The 27,108-nt window shown below is 50.1% G+C and overlaps 1 protein-coding gene across 3 annotated transcripts in view; it reads left to right on the plus strand.

The window, feature by feature from the left end:
* LOC142823407 (uncharacterized) overlaps positions 1–25,943 on the plus strand; it is a 39,663-nt gene extending 13,720 nt beyond the window's left edge. For 2 of the 3 annotated variants that reach the window (XM_075914437.1, XM_075914438.1), the window contains exons 3-4: positions 22,276–22,401; positions 23,596–25,943. In XM_075914437.1, the coding sequence (XP_075770552.1) occupies positions 22,276–22,401; positions 23,596–24,073 (604 nt within the window). In that variant the 3' untranslated portion in view covers positions 24,074–25,943. Of the gene's footprint in view, positions 1–19,604; positions 19,895–22,275; positions 22,402–23,595 lie in introns of those variants that run through there. The other variant, XM_075914439.1, reaches the window with a different exon arrangement.
* Positions 25,944–27,108: the final 1,165 nt, after the last annotated feature.

Consider the following 27,108-nt stretch of genomic DNA (forward strand, 5'->3'; position numbering starts at 1 on the left):
GGGACAGGGTTTATTTCAGCCACCTTCGGGGGCAGTGGGTGCTGTCTGGGATTCTCTGCCCGGTGTCCCCATCCGCTTCCCTCGTTTTAACCCTTTGACCCTCACACCCGTCCCTGTTTTTTCATTTGTCCCCAGTAATTAGTTGGTTTTTCTGGGTTCTGTGGACTCTCCCTGCAGGATAGGGGGAGGTCCTTTAGAGGTGGGCGGGCGTTAGCCCGCCCACCTCCTGGATACCAAATAGTATCAAGCTCTTTAATCTGCTTTATCACTCCTGCTCTGTCACAAAAGTTAATACGCTTGTGTTCTCAAAATCGAGGGCTGTGTCTAGACTGCATCCCTTTTTTCGTAAAAGGAATGCAGATTAGACGTATCGCAATTGCTAATGAAGCGGGGATTTAAATCTCCCCCCGCTTCATTAGCATAAACATGGCTGTCGCTTTTTTTCCGGCTCGGAGCTTTGCCAGAAAAAAGCGCCAGTCTAGACGCGGATCTTTCGGAAAATAAAGCCTTTTCCGAAAGATTCCTTATTCCTTATTTTAAGAGGAATAAGGGATCTTTTGGAAAAGGCTTTATTTTCTGAAAGATCCCCGTCTAGATTGGCGCTTTTTTCCAGCAAAGCTCCGAGCTGGAAAAAAGCGGCAGCCATGTTTATGCAAATGAAGTGGGGGGGATTTAAATCTCTGCTCCATTTGCAATTGCCATGTGTCTAATTTGCATCCCTTTTACGGAAAAGGGATGCAGTCTAGACACAGCCAATGTGTTTGGATTTAAGTGCCTGGGGAAAACTCCCTTTAGAAGAACAGGATTTGTGCATGTCATCCAATGTCGCTGGCTGGGTGTCCTGAGTGGTATCTTCCTCTCAAGTGCCAATAACCATTTGGCCGTGTGCATGTGCTCCCTCTGTGCAGGTAGCCAGCCCAGCAGGTCACAAGAGAACCTCCAGTGACCACAAATCAGATAAGGGACAAAGGCACCGGGGGCAGAGTTATTGTGAAAGCAGTTCAGTAACAGCAGCTGGTAGACTCTACGAGGATAATAAGAATGTTTGTCTATGACAATGGATTCAGCTCAGCAGGGGCAGAACTTTCCACTGCCGTCTAGGCTGGACAAGGACAGTTCCCATAGAGCAGTGGTCTCCAAACTTTTTTGATTGCGCACCCCTATCAGTAAAATTTTTGAGCACGCACCCCCTATATTTATGTATTTATAAATTATGTATTATAAAACATACACCAGAAATAGAAATTAAAGGATGAGATAAAGATGAACTAAACAATGTTTTTAAAATATTTTATTTTATTTATGAATGGTACAGAAAGCCTTTTTGCTCTCACGCTACACACCTGCCCTGCTTCTCTCCTCTGGTGCTGGTCCCTCCCCTGCAGGTGTCTGCCCTTCTGCTTCACCCCCAGAATCCTCTGGCATCTGCACCTTCCCTTACCCCTGCACCCTCTTGGTGCTTCCCCCTTCCTTCACTGCCCCTGCCCCCTTGTCCTCTTTTTCTCTGATACCCACCCCCTCACCACCCTCTGCCCCCGTTCCCCTCATGTCTCTTTGCCCTCACACATTAACTTGCTCAATCCCTGCCTTCCTCATGCCCACCCCTTCTTTCAAACCTTCTCCCAGCACATCCCCCTCCCCCCTCTAGCCCAATACCCTTACCCTCTCCTCTCCCTGCATCACCCTGTCCCCCCTCCCCTCAGCACAAATCCCTTCTTCTCCCATCTCTTCCCCTCTCCTACCTTTGCCTTCCAGTTTGCGGGGCTGGAGTCCCCATTTTTCTCTGTTGCTTTCCCAGCTGGAGGGAACCGTGGCGGATGGTTGCATGGTGGAGCAGCTGTGATCGCAGCTCTCCTGCTGGAGCGGGTGATGGCTGTCTCCAGATGCTGATTGCTCAAGCACTTGGCAGGCACCAGGAAGGAGGCGCGGGCAGGAGGCTGCTATAGTGGTGGGGGCGGCAGTGGCAGCAATGGGAGCGGGCTGCTGAGGGGTGGCCGGGGGAAGGTGTCTGCTGCCTAGCCTGAGCCATCGGAGCCCAGACAGGTGGCACTCACTGCGGGGGGCCCATGCAGTGACAGCACCAGGCCGCGGGTGCCCTCTGGGTGAATTTGCAGCCTGAGGAGTGTGTTGCTTGTCCTTGGCGCTCAGGCTATGGGGCCCCACTGCGGCTGAGCCCCAGCAGCCACTGAGTCCCTGAACTCTACTCAGTGAGCTGGGAGTCGGCTGCTGCCGAGAGCAGCCACTATGTCCACAGCCTGCCCTGCCCCGTCCTCCAGGAAGTGCCCCAGCAGGAGTTCTGGAAGAGGCAGGTGTCATGCGCCTTTCCCAATCATCCGACGGTGATGTCGGTGAAGTGTCCTTTGTGATTCATGAGGGCCTGCAGCACCATGGAGACGTTCCCCTTTCAGGTCATGAACTCCGAAGCTTGGTGATTGCCAACTATGGCCCCCCAGCTGTTGGGGAAGCCCATGCCGGCAAAGCTGGCTATTATGTTATCCATGTTACCCAGAGTGATGACCTTCTGTAGCAGCACGTGGCAGATGGCCATGGCTACCTGCAAGAGCCTGGCCCCTCCTGTGGAATTCCCCACGCCAAACTGGTTCTTGACTGACCAGTAACTGTCCAGCGTGGCGAGCTTCCACAGGGCGATGGCCACTTGCTTCTGCACGGGGATGGCGGGTCTCATGCAAGTGTCCTGTCATCTGAGGGCAGGTGTGAGGCAGTCGCAGAGCTCCAGGAAGGTGGCCTTGCTCATGTGGAAGTTCTGCAGCCACTGCAGGTCATCCCATCCCTGCAGGACGATCTGGTCCCACCAGTCTGAGCTTGTCTCCCACTGCCAGAAATGGCATTTTGGGGCACTGAGGGCCATGTACAACTGAGGAGCATCAGGACTTGGCTGAGCAGGGCCTCCTTGTCTTTGTCCTGCTGGAGCAGCATGTGGGTAGTTTGGAAGTACTGCACCATGAGGCGCAGAACAAGGCCCGTGGGCATGGCACTGCTTTGCAGCAGCTCTGTCTCCAGGCTGTGTGTGCTGTGGCATCCTCATGGGCAACCAGAGCACAAGGAGGCACGTATTCACTGCGTCCCACTTGTGTCCCGCAGGAGGTAGGCGAGGGAGAAGTGGCTTGTGAGATGCAGCAGGGGCCACAGAGAGGAGCCCTATGAGTGCACATTGCAGCTTGCCTGACCAAGCAGCCACAGACAGTATCTGCCCTTCTGGTGCCCTCCCCAGAGTGCTCCCAGGGGTTCAGTCCAAGGTGGACTCCAGTCGGTGGAGACGTGCTATTTCAGACTAATTCTAACACTTTCAATGCTTGCCCATAGCGAGGACACTCGAGTTTGACTTTCCCACCCAGGGAATTAAGTTGAATTTTGAGATGTTGAGATAATTTCCGAGTGCAGATGTGGCCTTAGCGTAGGTGGAAGGTCTCTGTTCAGACACAGGTGCTGTGTTTTGTGCAAGGCCATAGTTTGGCCACAGTGTCAGATGTCTCAGGGGAGTGTCCGGACGCACTCAGTCCAAAGTTGGGCTGTTGTGCGGAGGGGCCAGGCAGCCCAGGAGCCGACAGGTGGGAGGGGGGTTGAGGCAGAGGCTGGCTTCCTGCTGTGTCCAGTGCATGCAACTTCTTGGGACAGAGTAACTTCCCCTTGCCTCAGGAGGGAGGGCGGTGTGGGAAGTGCTCCGGCCACTCCCTCTAGGGCACCTGGCACTGGCCACTGTCAGCAGAAATGACACAGGGCTAGATGGGCCGTTGGTCCAACCCAGTCTGGCCGTTATGAGGTGCTAGCAAGGAAGGTCTGTGGGACCCACCGGGAGAGGTTAAAATGGTGAGTAAGGGAGGGACGGCTCTGACATGGGACCCAGACAGCTTGTGGTACAATTCCAGGAATGCACATGTGCGGCAGGTAAGGGAGGGAACAGCCTTCCCCAAACTGCCTACATTCCCAGCTGCCAGGGAGGGCTGGGGCCATGGTGTGACAACCCGGGATCCCAGCCATCAGGGAGGGACGGGCCAGTGGCACGGCAGCCAGGCTCCCTGGCCACCCCAGAGCACTGGAGCCAGGGCTGCGGCACAGCAACCCTGACCCTCCAGGTGGCCAGGAAAGATTGGGCTGGATTGGGTCAGACTCCTCCTCCCACTTTTGTCTCCCTTCCTGGGCAAAAGGTGTTACCTGGTCGCACCCCCTCTTGGGCTCAGGTTACGAAGGGAGTTTGCTGTTGTTCACATACAGGCCATGGGGCAGCCTTCCTCAAGTCAGTCACACCTGAAACTCCCATCACCATCTAGGCCTGGATGTAGCACCCAGGGAAACTGAGGCACACACAGGCTTTGGACAGCAGAGCTCAAGTGCAACATAACACAGTGAATAAAATCCTTGCTCCATCACATGGGGGAACTGTGTATTACGGAGCCAGTAGCACCATGACAGGCCCACGCTTGAAAGGGCTCCTAACAATTACCAAGTCAATATGGGGAGAGCTGCAACCCCCCATTATTATTGGGGCTTCTGGTTCTGTAGACCCAGGATCTCCCAGGGCCTTTCTCAGTCAGTGTCACCCCACTGGTCAGATGGTCAGTGGTAGCTTCCAGCTGCTGTCCTCTTATTATTTAAGCATGGAAACTCTGTCCATAGGAATGTGATGGTGCTGTGGTGCCGTTTGAGTCATTTCAGATGGTAACTGTATTTGACTCTTCGCTTTCTTTCCCATACAGAGCCACTCCTTTCTCTCCGGTTTCCATCTGAACGTTATCAACTTCCATTCTCTCATCTTTGCTAGGATAGTGTCCCATTTAATAAATCCCCCCAAGGGAGGTCTCTGTCATGTGCTTCTCTATTGCTGTTGGCTCCCTCCATCCCAGCCCTTAGTGTAAAATCTCCTCTACGGCCTTTTTAATTTTCCATGCCAACAGTGTTGCTCCTTTTCAGTTTAGGCAGAGCCCAGCCCTCCTGTGGGCAGAGATCATCAATATACCATGCGCATGCCGCAAGTGGCGTGTGAGATGGTTTTGAGTGGCACACGGCCCAGCCGGCAGGGCTGTGTGATGGGTGGCTGCCCAATTTTCCATGGTTGGAGCCGGGTCATAGTGAGACTGTCCCTACTGGGACTGCATCACCACAGTACCTGTTCCCATGGCAGCCACACAGCCTAGCCAGCTCCAGGAGCTGGGCTGTTCTGGGTGCTGGAGCTGCTTCAGTTAGGCTCCTGGGGGTGGCCAGCCTGCATGGAGGAGCGGGGTTGGTGCGGGGGCTGGGGTTTCTTCAGGGGTGGTTAGGCCATATGGAGGAGTGAGGCTTCCCGAGCCAGCTTCTGGAGGCAGGCTAGAGCCGGACTGGGGTGCAGTGGCCATGGGGAAATGGGGGGGGGACTCACTCTGGTGCTGCTTCAGAGGATTGTGGTGTGTGTGTGTGTGTGTGTGTGTGTGTGTGTAGCTGCCTTCCTGCCCCTCCAGCGCCTTCGCCTGAGAGTCCCATCCCCACCTCCTCCAGCCCACTGCTCTCCGCCCTGTTATGCAGACCCAGCCCTGCAGCCTTGGTGCCCCCACTCCGCTCGCCTCCCTTTCTGCCTCGCGGTGCCCCTGCCAGGCGGACTAAAGCTAGTGCTGAATTCACACTCAGCCACAAGCACCACTGCCGCTGGGCCCCAAAGCTACGTTGGCCTCTGGCTGCCTGGGTCTCTGGCAGGAAAGCGAGAGCACCATGGGCTGGACCCGCACGGATCCCTGTCTCCACCCACCCACCCACCCCTGCCTTGCCCATTTCTCTGAATCCCCCCAGTGATCCTGACCCCAGCCTATGCTGGTGGTGCAGCATCGCGCCCCCTACAAGATTGGAGCCAGTGCCAGCTTCCTGCGGGGGTTAGGGGTGGGGATGGGAAGCCCCGAGGCTCCGCGCTACATCCATCTTCCAGGGAAGTGCCATGTGCTGCTCCTTCCCTCCTCACAAGGCAAGAGCCCAAGCGGGGCGAGCAGTGGAGAAAGCCCCTCTCCCGCTCCCTAGAGCAGTGCAGCCCAGAGCAGGAGGGTTAAATCTCGGCACAGCACTCCGGAAAGCTTGCTGACCCCTGCTGAAGAGGTTCCTCTTTATCCAAAAGGTTCCCTAGTTCCTCATAAACTTGAATCTCTCCTTCCTGCACCAGTGTCTCATCCCTGCACAGAGACCCTGCAGATCTGCCCAACTGGCCCTGGGTGTGGAATTGGAAGGATTCCAGAGAACGCTACCATGGAGGTCCTAGCGCCGGTGTGGGCAGATATCTGGTTTGGCAGGGTTAACCCCTAGTTGCCTCACCATTGTATTTACCTCGGCAGGCATGGGTGATTGCAGCTCCTGTTGGCTGCATATCACTGTTCCTGGCCAATGGGAACAATGGGAAGTGGTGTCCTGTTCCATGCTACTTGCTGCAGCTCCCATTAGTCAGGAACGGCAATCCGTGGCCAATGGGAGCTGTGATCACTGGTGTCTTCAGGTAAATATAATGACGGCAGCCCGCCGGGGCTAATCCCAGTGAGAAGCTGCCATTTTATTGTCCACCCCGTCCTAGATTCTCACCTAGCAGTCTCAATTGGACCTCTCACTTATGTGACTGGTACCATATGTACCACAATTTAGAAAAACTTTATGAAAAGGGGAAAACACTAAAAAGCAGACCAGATGGGGGTTGATAATGTGAAATCACAAATCGGGGGGAGGCAAAGAAAAGGTTTATTCTAGCTGCTTGTGGACATAGGGGGTTCTTGCAGTGCACCGGGCACATTGCTCAGCAGATCCCTGTCAGGGGATTGTATATACATAGGAACTAGAATTGAGATCCAAACTGTACGCACCTGATTATAAAGCAATAGAAGTAAGATGAGGGACTCCTTTGCATATAATTGACCATGGGACACAAAATTTGAGAAATGCTCTTGGGCTTTTGCCTGTTCCCTGTGTAACACCGTAGCAGAGGACAAAAGTGAACAGGAAATGAAAGTGAAAGTGTTCCAGCTGCTGCTTGATGGTGCTAGATACAGAAGAAGCATTTGTGTCTTGCCATTTATAACATGCCTGAGATGAGATCTGTGAAAAAGCCAGCAACAGCACACAGAGAAAACCCACCGAAAGGTCAAAGAGAGGTTGAGACAGTTATGAAACAAACATAGAGAGCAGGAGCCAGCCACAAATTATGCAACATGTGGCCAGATAATAACTTATGAAAACAACTGAAATATTGTGGTGCTGTATTTAGTGTCTTAAATCCTTTATTTTCTCTCTTTCTAATTGTATGAATTCCTTCCTTTCTGACATTTTCTTAATGGGTACTTGCTTGTTTCCTTTTTTCCCCCTTGAATTCTGCATGTGCAAAACAGACATCATCACAAACGTTTCCCTAAAATTTATAATTAGGCTAAGTAATACAATTTAAAAGCAACACCTCATAATTATTTATTTGCGCCTAAATTCAGTCATTTATTTTTACTTAGAGGTCACTGTAATTTTGGATTTTTGTGGATTAAAATTAATTTAGCAATTACAGGACACAAACACTATACTTCTGTTTTCTAAAGGGCATTGATCTAAGCATTAGAATTACCTTGTAGTGTATGTTTCAAAATCTGGAATTGAACTGTGTGTTGTTAAATGTTTGGGAAAATATTATTTAATGTTTAACCTTGTTGTGTTGTTATATGCTACTTAAAATGCACAATTATGTTAAATCTAGCCTGTGTGCATTACATACACTGAGGGTATGTCTACACTACCACCCTAGTTCGAACTAGGGTGGTTAATGTAGGCAACCGGAGTTGCAAATGAAGCCCGGGATTTGAATTTCCCGGGCTTCATTTGCATGTTGCCGGGTGCCGTCATTTTTAAATGTCTGCTAGTTCGGACTCCACGAGGAGTAACGGTAGTTCGGAATAGGAAGCCTAATCCGAACTACATAGTTCGTGCCACGTGTAGCCGTGGGCACGGAGTCCGAACTAGCGGACATTTAAAAATGGCGGCGCCCGGCAACATGCAAATGAAGCCCGGGAAATTCAAATCCCGGGCTTCATTTGCAACTCCGGTTGCCTACATTAACCACCCTAGTTTGAACTAGGGTGGTAGTGTAGACATACCCTGACTATGTATGTCTACACTACCACGTTTTGTTGACAAAACTTATGTTGACAGCCAAAATTCAAAAAATCAAAGATTGTCAGAAAGTGTTCACACTTGATCCTTCTATCTACCGAGCATGTGCACACTATCATTAACATGTGAGCAATACGTTGTGGGGATATGCCCCACAGAGCAGTGTTGTGAGAAAGCAGGACTGATTGCTGTGATTTTTAGGATGCCCTCCAAATTCTCCCACAGGTGCTGGGAGTTCAACTATGTGTAGGGGTTTGGAATGGGTCCCATATGAGGAGAGGTTAAAGCGACTGGGACTTTTCAGTTTAGAAAAGAGGAGACTGAGGGGGGATATGATAGAGGTCTATAAAATCATGAGTGGTGTGGAGAGGGCCGATAAAAAAAAGTTATTTATTAGCTCCCTAAATAGAAGAACTAGAGGACACCAAATGAAATTAATGGGTAGCAGGTTTAAAACTAATAAAAGAAAGTTCTTCTTCACACAGCGTATAGTCAACCTGTGGAACTCCTTGCCAGAGGAGGCTGTGAAGGCTAGGACTATAATAGAGTTTAAAGAGAAGCTAGATAATTTCCTGGAGGTTAGGTCCATAAAAGGCTATTAGCCAGGGGATAAAATGGTGTCCTTGGCCTCTGTTTGTCAGAGGCTGGAGAGGGATGGCAGGAGACAAATTGCTTGATCACTGTCTCCGGTCCACCCTCTCTGGGGCCCTGGTGCTGGCCACTGTCGGCAGACAGGATACTGGGCTAGATGGACCATTGGTCTGACCCAGTACGGCCGTTCTTATGTTCTAAGCTCTCTGTGCTGAGGAATGTTGAAGCAACGCAGTAATCTGTCTCCCTCCTAGAGCAGCAGCCTTCTGCCTGCTATGTGTTCCTAACAAGGCAGAAAAGAAGCAGTATAATGGGAGCAGCTCACTCAGCTGTCAGATACTTCCTCAAGCTTTGACAGGGGAAGGGTACATGCAGGGAAATGAGGCCGGATTATGACATTATAAGGCCCTATGCTAATGTCAAGTTTAAGAGGCCCCATGCCATAAAAATATATATATTATTTTCACAGAAAGGACATTGAAAATATAAACATAAAAGGTTTATTATTTGCATCTATACAAAGGCAACATTGTAAGAATACTAAATTCACCTAATGTTGATGAAACATTTTCTTCAAACAAATTTCAGGTAAAATCCTTTATCCCTATAATGGATGCACTTGAAACCAATGTGAAAGAAAGAGCAACCATATATAGAAGTATTGCAAACAATTTTGTATTTTTTCACTTTGGGTTGACTTAGGTGAAAATGAAACATGTCTTGCAATATGCCTGTTTGCATTATAAAATAGTTAAAAATTAGCATATTTTCATGTATGATTTCTTAATAAGTAGATATGAAAACTTTATATCTACAGACACACCAAAACAGCTACAGGTGCACAAACCACCTTATAAAATGGAAGCAGTGCAACTGGCAGAATGGCAGTTTGCACATCACATTAATTTTAACACTGAAATTTAAAATGTGTTGTGCTTTTTGGAGAGCAAAGTTATTGACGAAGTCCTCATCTGATAAGGTACAGAATTTGTCACTCTCAATGCACTGAACGCTTAGGATAGATCGCTTTTCTTGTAGCATTTTTGTTCACAGTTCATTCTTGAGATATTTTGGTTGCAACATATGGCCTTTCTCCTGAGCAGTTAGCTACTATGAAACTAAAAAATAAAAAGATGCAAAATCATTTCTGCATTATGGAATGCTAATGGAATCTCATCTTGGATGATGAATTGAGAAAGGTCCTGGTGGTTCAAATGTCCTTTATGTGCATATTTTTTTTCCTTGATATAGGCATGGAAGTGCTTTATTTCCCCAGCGAGGTTAACACCAACAGCGTCAGGGCAGTTTTTCATCAAGAGCATTATTCTTTCATTTTGCTGTTTCTCCCAGGCACCTTAGACAACCAAAAGTGAAAAATTGTTTGCAACACTTTTGTATATGATTTCTCTTGTCTTCAAATTGGTTTCAAGTGCATCCATTATACTATAGCAAGGGTGGGCAAGACACAGCCCAGAGGCTGGCTGTGGCCTGCCAAGCCATTCAATCCAGCCCACAACCCTGTCCCACAAGACCCACAGACAAGGTGCAGCCCCAGGGCTCAGAGCAGATGGCTGCTCCATCTGCCCCTCTGTGCTGGCGTTAAGGGGATTCTTCATGCACTGCGAACCCCCTCCTTCACCCAAACTCCCTCTCAGACCCCACACCCCCTCCTGTACCTCTATCCACTACTCCAAGCTCCCTTCTGTACCCAAGCTCCGCCCTTATATGCCCTCCATACAAAAGTGCAACCCTTGACCACTTACCAAATTTTGGAGTGCCCCCCCCCCATCAAAAGTTATTGCCCACCCCTGTACTACAGGGATAAAGGATTCTACCTGAAATTTGTCTCTTGAAAAAAACATTTCATCAATATTAGGTGTGTCACCACCATTAGCTTTTTTAAACTTCTTTTCTGGTTAGCTATGGTTTGTGGTCTATGTCAGGCAGTTTTTCTTTTGCTTTATGTCCCTGGTTGTCTAAATGATTCTGGGTTTCTTTCACAAAGCAGGGCAGTGAGATGCCAAACTTTGCTCATGTATCAAGGGTTCTCCCTGCATCGTGTGGTGTCCTGCTGGTGTCATGGAACTGATTCCAACGTTCTGACTGGAGCACAAGGACCACGCTCCTCCTTGTTGTCATGGGGTATGTCTACACTACAGCACTAATTCGAACTAACTTAATTCGAATTAGTTAATTCGAACTAAGCTAATTCGAACTAGTGCATCTAGACCTAAAAACTAGTTTGAATTAGCATTTTGCTAATTCGAACTAGCATGTCCACATTGAGTGGACCCTGAACCGAGGTTAAGGCTGGCCGGAAGCAGTGCCGGCAGGGCATCAGGTTAGGACTTAGAGCGTGGAGCTGCTGTCTCAGGCTAGCCGAGGGCTGTGCTTAAAGGGACCCGACCCCCACCCCGGACAGACAGTTCTCAGGGGTTCCCCGCTCACTTGTCTAACTCGATAAGGGGCAGCAAAGCAGTCCTGGCTTGGAGTGCTCTGAATGCCCGCGTTTGGCACATCACAGCACTGGGCCATCAGCCCGGCAGCACTTGCCGCACGCTGCCATCCGGGGGGCAGGTGTCAATCGGAGGGCTGCAGGAGAGCTTCCACCCAGAGGAGCCCGCAGAGCCACCCCAGTCCTCCCCATCGGGGGCTCATACCCCAATCCTCCCTCACCTCCTTCCACTTACCCTTCCCTAGCCCCCCTTCCTGATGTACAAAATAAAGAACACGTGTGTTCAAAAATAGAAACTCTCTTTATTGAACAAAACTCGGGGACACTGGGAAAAGGAGGTGGGATAGGGGAAGAGAGAGGGTGGGAGAGGGGAGGGCAACTAAAATGATCAGGGGGTTGGATCAGGTCCCATATCAAGAGAGGCTAAAGAGACTGGGACTTTTCAGCTTAGAAAAGAGGAGACTGAGGGGAGATATGATAGAGGTCTATAAAAGCATGAGTGGTGTGGAGAGGGTGAATAAAGAAAAGTTCTTCATTAGTTCCCATAATAGAAGGACTAGAGGACACCAAATGAAATGAATAGATAGCAGGCTTCAAACTAACAAAAAGTTCTTCTTCACAAAACAAACAGTCAACCTGTGGAACTCCTTGCTGCAGGAGGCTGTGAAGGCTACAACTAGAACAGAGTTTAAAGAGAAGTTAGATAAATTCATGGAGGTTGGATCCATGGAGTGCTACTAGCCAGCGGTTAGAAATGGTGTCCCTGGCCTCTGTTTGTGGAAGGCTGGAGATGGATGGCACGAGACAAATGGCTTGGTCATTATCCTCGGTCCATCCCTCCAGGGGTACCTAGTGTTGGCCGCTGTTGGCAGACAGGCTACTGGGCTAGATGGACCTTTGGTCTGACCCAGTACGGCCATTCTAAGCTCAGGGCTCAGAGTCAGGGGTCTCCCTGGACCACACTGATTTTCATGTAAACCTGCTCCTGGGTGGCCAGGCTGGCAGCTATCCTGCCCTAGTCGGCCACTTTCCTGTGCCTAGTATGGAGCTCATGGATGAGGTCCACGATCTCCGCACTAGACCAGGCGGGCGCCCGCCTCTTGAGGACCTGGGCAGGCTCCCGGGAGCCGCCAGCCTGGTCCCGGGAAGAAGCGGAGGGCTGGGTGGCAGCGGGTGGCTGGTTCGTGCCGTGCCAGGTGCAGGGTCTGCTGGCAGGCTTGCACCTGGCATGGGCACCATAGCCAGCCCGTGCCCCTTTAAGGGCTCCGGGGCCGGGAGGGAGGCAGAAGAGTTTCCCTGGTGGTGCCCAGAGTGGCCACCAGGGAAAGCTGGGGAGGGCTAGCCTCCCACTAGTTCCAATTAAGTGGCTACACAGCCCTTAATTCGAACTACTTAATTTGAACTAGGCGTTAGTCCTTGTGGAATGAGGTTTTCATAGTTCGAATTAAGCACTCCAATAGTTCGAATTAAGTCCAAACTAGCGGTTTGCATGTGTAGTACTATCAAAGTTAACTTTGTAGTGTAGACATACCCATGCCGAATACCAAACCTCTCTCCTTGTATTACTTTTTTCACTGCCATCAGTATGAAGAGGATTAAGTGGTTTAATAATTGAACTGTAGCTATCTGCTGTAAACCTTGCCCATGCTTCCCAACTAGCATCAGAAGGAAGTTTTGGTATGGGGGACTTGGGACTCAAAAACAATATGAGCGCTGTCTGGTGGTGTGATGAGACAGGAAAGAATGTAGACAGCTCTTCCACAATAGCAAACAAGTTAACTGTAGCTACTCAGCAATCTACTACAGCAAGGGTGGGCAATAAAATGGCAGCGATTCACCAGAGTTAGTCCCTGGTGGGCTGCTGCTGCTATATTTATCTGCACCTCTGCAGGGACTAGCAATCGCAGCTCTCGTTGGCCAGGAATGGTGATCCACAGCCAATGGGAGCTGAGATCTCCTGGACCTGTGGAGGCACAGGTAAATATGGCAGTGTGGGGGCCTGCCAGGGGCTAACCCTGGCACTATATCTGGCCCATGGGCCAGTGTTTGCCTATCCCTGAACTCCAGCATGGCCAACAAGAGTAAGAGAATGTCTAGCACTGCTGGCCTTCCAGCTGTTCCCAGCCAAGGGGGAGGCTATAGGTGTCAGCCGCAGGCCGAGTCCCATCCAAGTAGAGCTTGACAGGATTGCGGCACAACACCACTGTCATAGTTCCCCCAGTTTTATCAGCAGTGAGCTTATTTATTTATTTCAATCGGCTCTGAAGGCTCAGCCAGAATTTTACCAGGAGCCAACAAGACACTGGCCTTGGGACACTGATAGCGGACCTACTTGTAGAAATACCAGTTTTATAAATGCAATTATTTTTTTCAGCCCTGGCCTCCTGCCTGTCAATAATGAAGGGTGAGGGTATTTATTTTTCTAGCCAGATGTGTATATTTTTGCCATATTTGAATGGAAATGTCTGTATTTCCAGAGAATCTTTTCCCCATAGCTCCTTTATTTATCAGCTGATTTTGATCAAATTAGAAATGGAGTTCATTGTTTTTTATTTTTTAGCAGTCCCTCATACTGCCAGGCCCTAAGCTGTAACTTAGATAGTTCATGTCTAAATCCAGCACTGCCGGAAGAGCAGCAGAAATCAAAACACAGAGCAGAGCCAACAGGGCAGGCATTGTGGGATATTGGGTGGAAGCCAGTTCTGTCGTCAAAACAAACAGCAGTTCTATGTTGACAATAAAGAGAGGAGAAAGAAAAACATCTCTAGTAGAGATGGAATTTTTCTGTTGCTGAAACTGGGCATTTTTCCAGACATTGCATTGTGCACGTCTCACTGTTTTGTCACTATAAGGCAGTTTTTGGTGACAAAACTTGGATATGTAGATGCAGCCTCAGTTCCTGTAGATGAATTGCTCTCTGTGTGAGTGAAAATGGTACAATTAAAAAAAACCTTTGCTGTAAATAAGTTCAGTAAAACTAATTATTTTAACCTTGCAAATTCCAAATCTCACTCTTCTACTATAATTTCCAAGCAACAAAGTGTTAATGTTGCATTCTTTCCATATGTATTGTAGGCCTCGGGAGGTAAGGACAACAACAGTACAATAAAAATGAAGTTTTGTTTCATTTAGAATTTGCTTAATTGCTGTTTTTGAGAGGTAGGATTCTTTTTTCTCTCATTTAAAAAAATCCACTCTTTTCCAGTGAAGAAAATATATATATATATATATATATATCTAAAGGAGTGTAAGGAAGTGCAAGATAAAATATTTTCTGAGTTTCCCATGGGAAAAAAGTCAGAAAACAGAAGGGCAGAAGAAACCAAAACCGAAAAACAAACACTTCCTCACCTCCAACCAAGAACAAACTCTTCGGAGAGGAAATGAATGGGCGCATTTCGTCATTTTTTCTTGATTTTTTTTGTCACAAAACCCCACATCGACCGTCAACATTTCCCCTTTTCCAAAAAGCCTGTTTTCCTCCAAAGCTATTTTCCCCCTTTAAGATACAACTTCTCCCAGCAATGCTGGAAGGTCCGGGGCTCTGAGAATGATTCTCCATTCAGCCCAAGGTCTCACCTGGCTGTGGTGCAGCCGCAGGCTCTATGCATCACCCTTCCTTTGTGGGTGGGATGCCATGTGGTCACAGACTGGGCAGGAGAGGAGCTGTTGAGCAGCCGTCAGACACAGTGATGTCATATGCACACAAGAAGTGCTGCTTTTTATGAGACAAGCAGCCCAGAAGTGCTGTCTACAGCGCCTGTCACCGTCAGCTGGGGCAGGGGGATCTGAGTCTCCGGAGAACCCAGCTGTCGCAGGCTGGATGCAGCCAGAAGGCTCCAGGAGTCTAGGATACGTAGAAATGCCACCACAGTCTAAGCAGTAAGCTGGCAGCATGGGAGAGTGGCAGGGCCGACACAGCGCTGCAAACTCTGGACACTGCCAAAGGATGCAGAGGTGGCAGGAGCTGCAGAAACAGAAACACTTGTTGCTCATAAAACACCCGTCCCAACACACACACGCATGTGCGCGCGCGCACACACACACACACACACACACACACACACACACAAATGACATAAGACACACAGGTAAGTTGTCCATCACCAGCCATAGTACCTGAGCACTGCTCAACATCAAATCTCTTTACCTTCCCACAGTTTAATGGCAGTGAGTCCCTGGACTCCTCTACTCAGGATCCTGCAGATATACAGAGACTCCCAGGAGCGGGGCAGCCTTCCTATGGGTGCTCTGGCTGGCACACCATCTCTGCCACTTGAACGTAGGGCCCCGCTTTGCCCATCCAAACACCCAAAACAATGTGTTGTGCTGCTCAAATAGTTGGAGAGGAAACTAGAACAGCCCCAGGGGGTTCTATTTATTTGTATTACAAATTCGTTGTTCAAAAGCAAATTTTTAGTTGTTATTTAAAGCTGAGCAGAACTGTTGATAGCCATGATCCTAACGGGAGACTAACAAATTCATTAGAGCATAAGCTTTGGTGAGCTACAGCTCACTGCCTCAGATGCTGAAGAAAGAAAGAAAGAAAGAAAGAAAGAAAGAAAGAAAGAAAGAAAGAAAGAAAGAAAGAAAGAAAGAAAGAAAGAAAGAAAGAAAGAAAGAAAGAAAGAAAGAAAGAAAGAAAGAAAGAAAATGACAGCAATGTGACCTCGGTGCTATTAAAATCAGGATGGACGTGACTCATCTCCAACAGCCATAAAAAGTGAGAGTACCTGAATGGGAAATTACCTGAATGGGAAATTACCTACTGTGATGCAGGAACTACACAATGTGTTTGTTCAGACTTTGGTTCAAGGTGTCAAATTTGCATATGAATTCCAGCTCAGCAGCTTCCGCTCTGTAGTCTGTTTTGGAAGTTTTTCTATGTCAACTTGCAAGTTTGAAACTGCCCAGAAAGGTGAATGTCTCCCTTCCCAGCTGTTGGATGTTGCCGTTCCTAATGTCTAATTTATGTCCATTTATTCTTTTACATAGAGACAGTTGTAGCTCACAAAAGTGTATGCTCTAACATCCTAATAACATTGTTTAGTCTTGAAAGTGCCACCAGTCTCCTTCTTTTGCTGAAACAGACTAACACAGCCACCTCTCTGAAACCTGTTGATATCCTTATGTCTGATAGCCTCTTGGCAGCAAACATAAGAGTAGAGGCTTTCCTAGAGGAAGACTAGGTAATACACATTGTTCCTCCAAAGTAAATCACTATTTCCTAGGCAGACAACAATAACTTGCTGCATTCATTAGTGTAAGGTGATTAACTGTTCAAACGATTACACAGGTGGGTTACCATAAAAACTTGAAAGAGCAATAAATATAATTATGCCACAAGAGCCATCTAAATGCTAATGTCCCTTTTTGATCTCTGAATCAACAGAATATAGGAAGGAAATATTATAGACAGGAACAGAAGTTTAGCATATACAACATAATTAGATCACCCTGTTCAACTTCTAACAAGAGACAGACACACAGACAAGTACAATTACTATCTACTTCTATTTTCTTTTACTTTATGTAACAAGGCTTTGGTAATTACCTATAAGGAATGCTCTTCTTTACTTCTATGCTTAAAAGTACTGCACAGGATCTTTTCAGGGGAAAAGGCAAAATGCTGCATTTATCGGTAGCACATATATCAATCAACACTTATATGCATATGGAATATCACACTGATGCACTCACACACAGACCCACCAAACACATTCCATCTTGTTGTTGTTACCAATAGTTGTTCCCCCTAACTGCACTGGCTGGGTGAGTTAGGTCGGGGAGGGGCGGAGCTGGGCTCCTGCCAATCGTTACCAGTGCTCCAGTGGTGACAAGACGAGACCTTGGGTCCTCCTGCAAAACACCTTTGATTTATAGACGCTCCCTCCTCCTGCAAATCTAACATCTTATGCATATGCAGTTAGTCTTCTGTGATGCCTTCTTCTGGGAGGTGTCTCAAAGCTGCCACATTCATCTTCAAAGAGGGGGCTTCCAAAAGCAGGCACTTGCTGCTGACTCCCAACGGCATCCATATGTCCAGTCTTTTTTCAATGGGCCCACTTCAGAGATCTCATTATTCTTGGATCTGGCTTCCATCCCCTCTCCAACTGTTGCAACTGCCTGGAAGTGCTTTTCTTTCTCACTTTATCCATTCACAGCTCATTCATTTGACAGGACAATCAAGTAAGACTGTTCTACAAGATGCAAAATACAGGACTATGCAGCACTTTAAAGACTAGCAAGATGGTTTATTAGGTGATGAGCTTTCGTGGGCCAGACCCACTTCCTCAGATCAAATAGTGGAAGAAAATTGTCACAACCATATACACCAAAGGATACAATTTAGAAAAATGAACACATATGAAAAGGGAAATTTGATTTGTCCTTTTCATGTGTGTTCATTTTTTTAAATTGTATCCTTTGGTATATATGGTTGTGACTATTTTCTTCCACTATTTGATCTGAGGAAGTGGGTCTGGCCCACGGAAGCTCATCACCTAATAAACCATCTTGTTAGTCTTTAAAGTGCTACACAGTCCTGTTTTTTGTTTCAGCTACACCAGACTAACAAGGCTACATTTCTATCACTATTCTACAAGATACAAAGTGTGCCTATAAAAGGACTTAATGCAAAGCTATACAAAAGGACTTGCTACAAAGTTAAAAACTTCAATGAAAATTTATTAAAACAGAGCTGTATGATTAATACAGAGCTGTATCTACATTACCATTTCAATATTCTTCTAATACATCTTTATGGGTTGTTTTCAGCTCGCATGGCCTGATGGCTACTCACCCTGCTGGCTCAATGTCATACCATGCAAGCAGGACATTTTTGGTTAACATGTCTTTTGCATTCCTATGGGAGTAGAGAAAATATGCAAGTACTTTCCTCTACAAGTCCCCTCAGGATTGGGTGTCTCTTTCTAAAGACCCAGTCTAGCTCAATCACAGGATATGGGCAAGATGCATGAATGGCTTGGAGGAGGTTCTGTGGTCTATATGTGATGCTGGGAGTCAGATTAGATTATCAGAATGGTCCCTTCTGGTCTTCAAATCTTTGACTTTCCCTTTTCTCACGTACCAGCTCTGGGAACCCTTCCTGAAGTTCTCCTGGGCTGTATAAAGCTCCCAATGACCCTAATGGAATCTAGAAAGTTCTCAGGAGACTTGGCAGACTCTAGCAAGTCTCCTGGTTGTAACTCATGATTCTGCATGGGCCTATGTCTGTGTGTGACACCAGAAGTGGCTGCAATCCCTACTGGGTGACATTAAACCCTGAGGATATTTTCTATTTCCATTTTTTTACAGCATTGGCCTCATCTGACCTGAACTCTCCAGCCTCTGTTCTTCATCTTCTCCTCATCGCTGTCCCTGCTGAAATTAGCCAGCCTCCTCAATCTGGCATCACTCCCTTGAGCAGCCGATTTTAAAAGCTGCCACCCTGTGATGGACCGGGCCGTGTCTGGGTGCTGCTGAGGCCATCCGCTCAGGGCGAATTGCTCAAATCCGGGGCTCCTTACAGTCCCCAGACTGGTGACCTCTCCACACAGGCCACAAACCAGTCCCACAGAGCACTTCAGCAGCCTGCCTGAAGCCTCACGACACCCCAGCAATATCCGTGCCCTAGATGGCCCCGGGCCTCATTCACAGGTGGGGGGGGGTGTCTTAGAACCTAATCCCACCTACCCCGAACAAGTTCCAAGAAACCAGCCACAGATCCCTGGTCAATTTACCCTCTGGACCTTACCCACAAATCATGCTGAGCCAATCCTTTAGCATCTATCCTCTAAAGGTTTATTACTACAATAAAGAAAAGCATGAGAGTGAGGTTATTAAAGGATAGTACATTACATGCATCGAATCTCCCAGTTCTCGATGCAGGCCCTAGCACAGATGTTACAGCTGCTGGTTTAAAAGTCCTTGTTGTGCATCCTAGGATCAGGATGGGTCCACAGGTCTTTCTGGCTCTTCAATCCCTGCACTGCTGCCTCTGGGATGAAGTGCTGAGCTGAAGACCAAGATGGAGTCCACCACATGGCCCATTTATCCCTCCTTCCTGGTCTCTTCTTGGCTACAGCAGGTCACCTGGCCCACGGTTTATTCCTGCTGGTAGCCCTTAGGCATGAGTCACCACTCATTCTTTAGGTGTGTTCTTGGCCCTTTCAGTGACATTGTCCCACAGGGCCTCACTAATTAGCATGTCCATAGGCCGGGCTCTGCCCTATCCTCAACAACATTCAGAGAAATATTCAGTATCCACACAGATTCCTACCTAGACACACAGACACTATACAATCACATGACTAGCGTACACAGGATTATCAGACAGTAAGCTTCTATTCAACACCCCACATGGCCCCCTTTTATACCATTTTTGGGGCCAACACCCCTACCTATAGGTGCATCAGTGATCTGGCTGCTCCCCTCAAAATCCGGTAACGTGACACACCCCTTCCCCAAGTGGTTGTCAGCGCAGTCAAGGTCACACTCATGGAACATCCGTGTACCCTGAACACTCCCTGCCAGCTCACTGCCCATAAATCCTGGTGGAGTTTCCTCCCTTTGCCTTATGACTTGAGAGACAAGCCTGAAGGTCATTAAACCCCAGGGCTGGGCTTTGCCTTCCCATAAAAACAGCAAGAGCCACAACCTGTAAGCCACAGAGAGAATCTGGAAGCGCTCAAGGGAGCTCGCCAGCAGGAGGCTGTTGGTCTGCTACAGTCCCAGGTACGTCAGTTCCCATGGACCCTTAGCAGGGCTTTCCGAGCGCGTCCACAGCTGCTGTCTTGCTCTAGGCTTGGAAGGAAATTGCCTGCACAAACCAACAAAAGAATAGTGATAGAAATGTAGCTGTGTTAGTTTGGTGTAGCTGGAACAAAATACAGGACTATGTAGCACTTTAGAAACTAACAAGATGGTTAGGTCCCTCAGAGTTCAGGGCTGCAGGCTGCAGTTTCATTTCCATTAGGCATCTGTACTTGCCCTGTGTTAGGGTCCCATTCTCGTTCCTGTGTCTTTTGCTCTTTACATTGTGATGAAATGAGGGTTTTATTCACCTTGCTTTGTTGCAAGTGAGTGCTCTTGTCCTATAGTAACCCCATGTGTGACTCTGTTTCCCTGGACACTGCACCAATACTTAGATGGTGATGGGAATTTTGGCTGTGACTCTCTGAGGGAAGCTGCTGTTGGTACAGATGTGCTGAGCAGGCTGTTTGTGTCTGTTATTAATATGAAAGCAGGAATACACCAAAAGGGCCTATTTGTCCCTCATGTCACCCTTTTACTATTAGGATTGTTTTCTTTAATTTAAAACCATAAGAATGTTTTTTGTACTAAATCTGATATTACAAAAGCAACTGTACCACTTTTGCTTGTGTGGGTGCAGAATAAGTAATGTGCATTAAAAAATAAGTGTAAAGGCCCTCACCAAACCATCTGTTGTAAAGAGAAGCTGAGGGCAAACATAAAGATGAAAGAAGATTGCTGCATATCCCTATTAAAATGCAAATGAAGGGCAAATGAACAACTCTAAAAATCAAGGCAAACGCCTATCAATTGGAACAAAATAGCTGTGATATAAAAGGTGCAAAAGCTGTGCTATATAAGGGTGCAAAACTTACTAATTCCAATAAAAACATTGCTATGAAAAGGGGCAGCTTTGTTACTGTTTTTGGGTCCTGTCTTGCCAACATCCTGGAGCATCGTTCTGGACTGACAGGCTATGTCTACACTACAAGGTTTTTGCACAAAAACCGGTGGCATGTCCATACCTCAAGCATGTTTTTGCACACAAAAAGACCCCAAAACAAAACAGTAAATCAACAGGACAGAGGGCTTTTGCTGGTATAGTTATTCATTTCCCTATGAGGAATAATTCCTTTTTGTGTTATAGCTCTTGTGCAAAAAGGCAAGTGTGGACGCTCCGCAGGGGTTTCTTGTGCAAAAAGAACCTATCAGAAAAAGCACAGGTGCTCTGATGGCCATTCTGTGAATGGCCATCATAGCTCTCTTGTGCAAGAGTGTCCATGCAGTGTGGGTGCTCTCTTGCACAAAAGCACATTGCTTTTGCGACGTGCTTATGAGGTGTGGACGCGCTTTTGTGCAAGAAGTTTTTGCGAAAGATCTCTTCCACAAAAAGCTTCTTGCGCAAAAACCCTGCAGTATAGACAAAGCCACAGAGCCCTGCTTCTCCCTTGCTCAGCCTACGTGGCTAGTAGGTTGATAAAAATAACAAACTGGTAACTATCACAACATTGGTAAAACTGGTAAGTGTGGCTGTGTCTAGACTGGCATGCTTTTGTGCAAAAGCGACTGCTTTTGCGCAAAATCTTGCCACCTGTCTACACTGGCCGTGAGTATTTGTGCAAGAACACCGACATTGTAATGTACAAAATCAGTGGTTCTTGTGCAAATACTCCAACACTCCCCGTAGCCACGGGGCGGTATTCTTGCGCAAGAGGCCAGTGTAGACAGCCACATTAATTTCTTGCGCAAGAAAGCCCGATGGTTAAAATGGCCAGCAGAGCTTTCTTGCACAAGAGAGCGTCTACACTGGGCACGGATGCTTTTGCGCAAAAGCACATCTCTTGTGCAAAGGCACATGCCAGTGTAGATTCTCTCTTGCACAAATACTTTTAACGGAAAAACTTTTCTGTTAAAAGTATTTGCGCAAAATCTTGCCAATCTAGACGCAGCCTGTGTGTGTGTGTCTGTGTGAGCATCTGCCAGCTGCTTTACTACTGTATCCTTAATAAACACAGTGTCTTGCCTCTTCCCACCCCAAAGTCCTATGTGCTTCTTACAAGCCTAACAAGGCTCACACATTACTCAAGCATTACTCCTGATTCCTGTGCAGCACCACTAGCCTATTAAACTTACTTGCTGATCCATGGCCCCAGGGCATGTTCCACTCCTCCTGAAAGCTTAGGAGCTCTAACTCTGGGCAGGACATGGCTGGGGGGAGCTGTTGTTGCACAGGGCGGTCCTGGTCCTCTCGTGAGCACACGTGGCACGTGGGTGGTGGTTACGCCGCTCCGCTCAGCTGGGCTTTGCGGGGGGCTGTGCCAGTGCTCCGCTCGCTGACGCTCTGCTCAATGATTGCTTTCCAGAGCCCTGCACTCGGCCGAGATGGAAAAGGGCAAAGACATCGAAGAGATCCTGAGGGGCGTGAGTCCCTCCCGGTGCGTGGGGGTCGAGATAACCAACAGAAGTTCAGTCTCCCTCCGCAACCCCAGGTGAGGCCTTTGCTCAGGGTGCCCGTAGAAAGGGCCCTGCCTGCTGCTCTGTATAGAAAGTAGCATTGCCCCGGTGGACGTACACTCAGGATGGCCTGGTGCGGGGCCAAAAGCAGACCCAGACGCCGTTTTGCCCATGAAGGACCCACTGCTGCCATGGCCACGTCCCTGCTGCTCTGCCCCCACCTAGCACCGCCCGCGCAGGCCGTGCACTCACCCCCGCCAGAGAGCCCTGTGGGGCCACTGGAGTCCACCATCCAGATGCCAGTGGGCTGGGTCCTGCCCAGTCTGCCTGGACCCGCCGGCCAGAATCCCTGTGCTCCTGGCAAGGCGCAGCCTCCATTCCACACTCGGCCCATGGGCCTCTCTGGAGCAGCATCTGGCAGCCACGTGGGAGTGACTGCCACAGTAAATAAGCCCTGTTACAGACACTGGGGTTCGGGGTCCCTGCTCTGCAGGTGAACTCTGCCCCAGTGGGATCAATCAGCCCGGGGCGACGGGGAGGGAGGGTGCTGGCCTGCTCTCCTGTCCCTTGTGGCCTGGCCAGGGGACTGGGCAAACCCAGCTGCAAGAGAGGGTGTGTCCAGGGACCTGGGAGCTGCCCTGCACTGGAGTGAAAGTGGGGCTGAGACCTGCCCTGCTTGGAGGGGGGTACTGGGAGCTCCAGACTGGAAGTTGTCTTGGCAGGGGGAAGGCATAAACTCCTAGGGGCAGTGGTAGAGTCTCCATCTCTTGATGGCCAGACACCTTCTTGAGGGGGGCTTTAGGCAAACGCAACTACAGGAGTAGCTAGCTGAGAATCTCCAATTCTGTCACCACTGAAAGCCGGGGCTCTGGGGCAAAGTGTGTGGGGGCAGCTCTGCTCCCTAGAAGGGGCAGGGCCAAGGGTAGAAGAGGCGGAGCTGAGGGCAGTCAGCCCTTCCTACTGCCCAGACCGTGGGGCTGTCTTCCCCCTCAGAGCCAGGTGTAGCAGCTCTCTGGCACTTCTGCGGAAGTGGGGGCTGCTGGATCCTCAGGCTCCTTTGAATGGCCAGGCCCCTGTGCATCACCCCCTTTGCTCCCCTCACCCTCCAGCAGGCCTGTTCCTTACAGTCCTCCTCTTGGCTTCCTGCTCCAGCCTGCGCCCTGTAGTCCAGCCCCCACAAGTTAACTCCTGGCTGAGTCCAATAATGAGGATGCTTTCTCTGCCTTCAGCGTCTTCTGTTCCAGCGGCCACACCAGGATCCCCCCCATCCCAGTCATCAACCCTGGCTGCAAGGAGACCTGCGTGTTTGTGAAAAGGGAGCTCAGCACCTGGGGAGTCACAGGGGCCCTCGCCTATGAGTGGCCAGGGTTCTCCCTTGCCATCATGTTCTTCAACCCCTTTAACAGCAGCGTGCGGAGCCTCGAGTATGCCCTGGATATCCGCGAGGGCAGCATGGATGGCAGGGAGCTGGAGAGTATGTATCACAGCATGCGTGGCCACAGGCCGCTGTCCAGCACCTACCAGAAGGACCAGCTCGGGAAAAACGCAACGGGCCTTGTTGTGACCTTGGGCAACTTTGAGATTTCTGCCACAATGTCCAACCACAACAAAGCAGCCCTTCGCGTCCTCATTGAAGAGAAAGATTCTCCTCCTGGCTACACCTCAGCTCCTCTGCTCCCCCCCTTCCCTAAGAAGCTGAAACCTTAACCGGCCTGAATCCAGTGTGCCTGTCTCAGAAACCCCTCCTGAAAGGGACATGCCTGGAATACCCCGCATGCAGAATCCACGGCCCGCGGAGCGGAACTTTTCACTGGATTCCCCCTCCCTCACTGTTCAGATTATTGTTTTGTTTTGTCCATGGGGGGGGAATGGGAAACAGCCTGTACAGCCCTTCCCGAACAAAGCATGTACAGGCTGAACCTCTCTAGTCAACATCCGTGGTCTGGCATGATTTTAGTCATCCCCATGTCTACTTATCATAGGTGTGGCCAAGTTCCCCACGGTCCCATAAAGTCCAGCCACCACTCCAGGTCTCAGTGTTCTGGGCTGTTATTTAGCTCCAATTTATCCCTAAATGTCTCCTCAGAGCCCACTAAGCAGTGAAAGTGCTGGGAATGCTGCTGGACAATACTGACCTCCTGTGGCCTGGTTCGACACTGAACAGCTCTTGAAGGTGCCAGACTACAAAGGCCCCACCGGCAGTGAAACAGGACCCCAGAAAGCTTGTGGGAAACAATCACTGCTCGGTCTCTGGCCTGTGCCAGCTTCCTGCACAGGAACAGTGCTCAGCCGCAGAGCCATGCCCAAGCCCCCAGACAAGCAGTAAGGCCGATGGTAAGACGACCAGGGGGCCTGATACAGCCACCCATAGCCACGTTGGATGAAACTCCCTTTGCGCACAGAGTCCCACGCACCCCACTGGAGCTCCCATAATTCAGCCTACATGGTGTGACTGGACCCCCGGCAGCACAATCCCAGGGGCCTGGCACCTACTGATGCAGTGCGATTTCCATGAGCACTCAGCTCCTGACATGCCCTGGTGTTTGGCCAGCCGCACTCTGCGAGTTAGCCCCCATCGGGCCCTTGCAGAGGAAGGTGCTGCTGAAGATGAATCAAGGCAGAGGGGAGCCCCCTTGTCGGTGGAGTGGTCATAGACCTGGCCAGCACATGCAGGGAAATGCCTGCACCCCATCGCTGCTGCAGGTGCCCCATTGCCGAGCGCTGGAGCCATGAGTTTTCAGATATCAATATGGGTGGGGTCGGGAAGGCCTGGGGGAGGCTTTGGCGGACCCATATCTGGAACTGGCGGGAAACCAGAGGTCCCTGGATGGGCGAGTTTCTAGGCTTTTTCTCCAGCAACGGGTGAAGATCTTTCATCAAATGTCAGGCAGGCAGCTGGCGATCTGCACCAGCCCAGCCCCTGCCTTGCCGCATCCAGACACCCTGAGACACTAGCCCAGCCCCTGCCTTGCCGCATCCAGACAGCCTGAGACACTAGCCCAGCCCCCGCCATGCCCCATCCAGACAGCCTGAGACATCAGCCCAGCCCCCGCCATGCCCCATCCAGACAGCCTGAGACACTAGCCCAGCCCCCGCCATGCCCCATCCAGACAGCCTGAGACACTAGCCCAGCCCCTGCCATGCCCCATCCAGACAGCCTGAGACACTAGCCCAGCCCCCGCCATGCCCCATCCAGACAGCCTGAGACACCAGCCCAGCCCCCGCCATGCCCCATCCAGACAGCCTGAGACACCAGCCCAGCCCCCGCCATGCCCCATCCAGACAGCCTGAGACACTAGCCCAGCCCCCGCCATGCCCCATCCAGACAGCCTGAGCCACCAGCCCAGCCCCCGCCATGCCCCATCCAGACAGCCTGAGACACCAGCCCAGCCCCCGCCATGCCCCATCCAGACAGCCTGAGACACTAGCCCAGCCCCCGCCATGCCCCATCCAGACAGCCTGAGCCACCAGCCCAGCCCCCGCCATGCCCCATCCAGACAGCCTGAGACACCAGCCCAGCCCCCGCCATGCCCCATCCAGACAGCCTGAGACACCAGCCCAGCCCCCGCCATGCCCCATCCAGACAGGCTGAGCCACCAGCCCAGCCCCCGCCATGCCCCATCCAGACAGGCTGAGACACCAGCCCAGCCCCCGCCATGCCCCATCCAGACAGCCTGAGACACCAGCCCAGCCCCCGCCATGCCCCATCCAGACAGGCTGAGCCACCAGCCCAGCCCCCGCCATGCCCCATCCAGACAGCCTGAGACACTAGCCCAGCCCCCGCCATGCCCCATCCAGACAGCCTGAGACCTGCAGGTTTCCCATAAGCCAAGGCCTGGTTTTCAGCAGCCGCCCCCGGCCCTGAGTCCAGTTTTCAATAAGCTTTCCCCAGTGAGCTGTCCGCGGTGCTGCTGCTCTGTCAGCCAGTTGCCTCCTCTGCACTCCTTACCCTCCAAAGTGGCAGGGTCTGGCTCTCACCCAGCAGTTTTATTTATACTGGTTTGCTGGTCCTTAATTGGCTGCCTCTCACACCGTTGCTCCGGGGTGCTTGGAGGACTTCTTTACTGCTCCTTTTCAGGGGTGGTGTGTGGCAAGGCCACAAGCCTCCAGCAGGGGACTTTAGGACTTAATCCACTCTGTAACATGGTGGCCACATGCCCTCAAACTCTGGGCGGGCAAGACCCTACTCCCCAACATCAGACCCCCCCCCCCGGCCAGGTATGATCCCCCTGCAAGTCTGGCCTGCTAGCCTCTTGGCTTGGGGTGTCTCCCTCCGAGGGTCCCCCTTGCCCTTCACAGCTTCTCACCCCACCCCACTCTGAATGGCTCCAGCTCCACTCAGCCTCAGCACTGATGCTGCCTCCAGTCCCAGGCTGCTTGTCTGGCCCTTCTGCATTGCCAGTGGGTATCAGAGGCTCTGGAGGATGTGCCTCCCCCAACAGCCAGGAGTAACCTGACCACCTCCACCCCAGCCCCGCTTCTGCGTCCATGGCTCTCCCTCTGCCGGGGCCGGGCAGTGAGCACATGTAGTCACGAGGGAACATTTGGGGGGGGGGGGAGATACAATTTTACTCTGAAGAAGCTGCACTTTCCTTTACTCCTCATGTCTTTGCCTCCCTCCCCAGCTAGCTATTTGGCTGCATTCTCACCCTCTCACCTTTTCTGCTTTACTCTCCCAGCCCTCTTCTGCCTCCAAACTCCCTCTCGTACCCCCATCTCACACCCTCTCCTGCTGCCAAACT

The sequence above is a fragment of the Pelodiscus sinensis genome, chromosome 33, assembly GCF_049634645.1.
Source record: "Pelodiscus sinensis isolate JC-2024 chromosome 33, ASM4963464v1, whole genome shotgun sequence".
Lineage (NCBI taxonomy): Eukaryota > Metazoa > Chordata > Testudines > Trionychidae > Pelodiscus > Pelodiscus sinensis.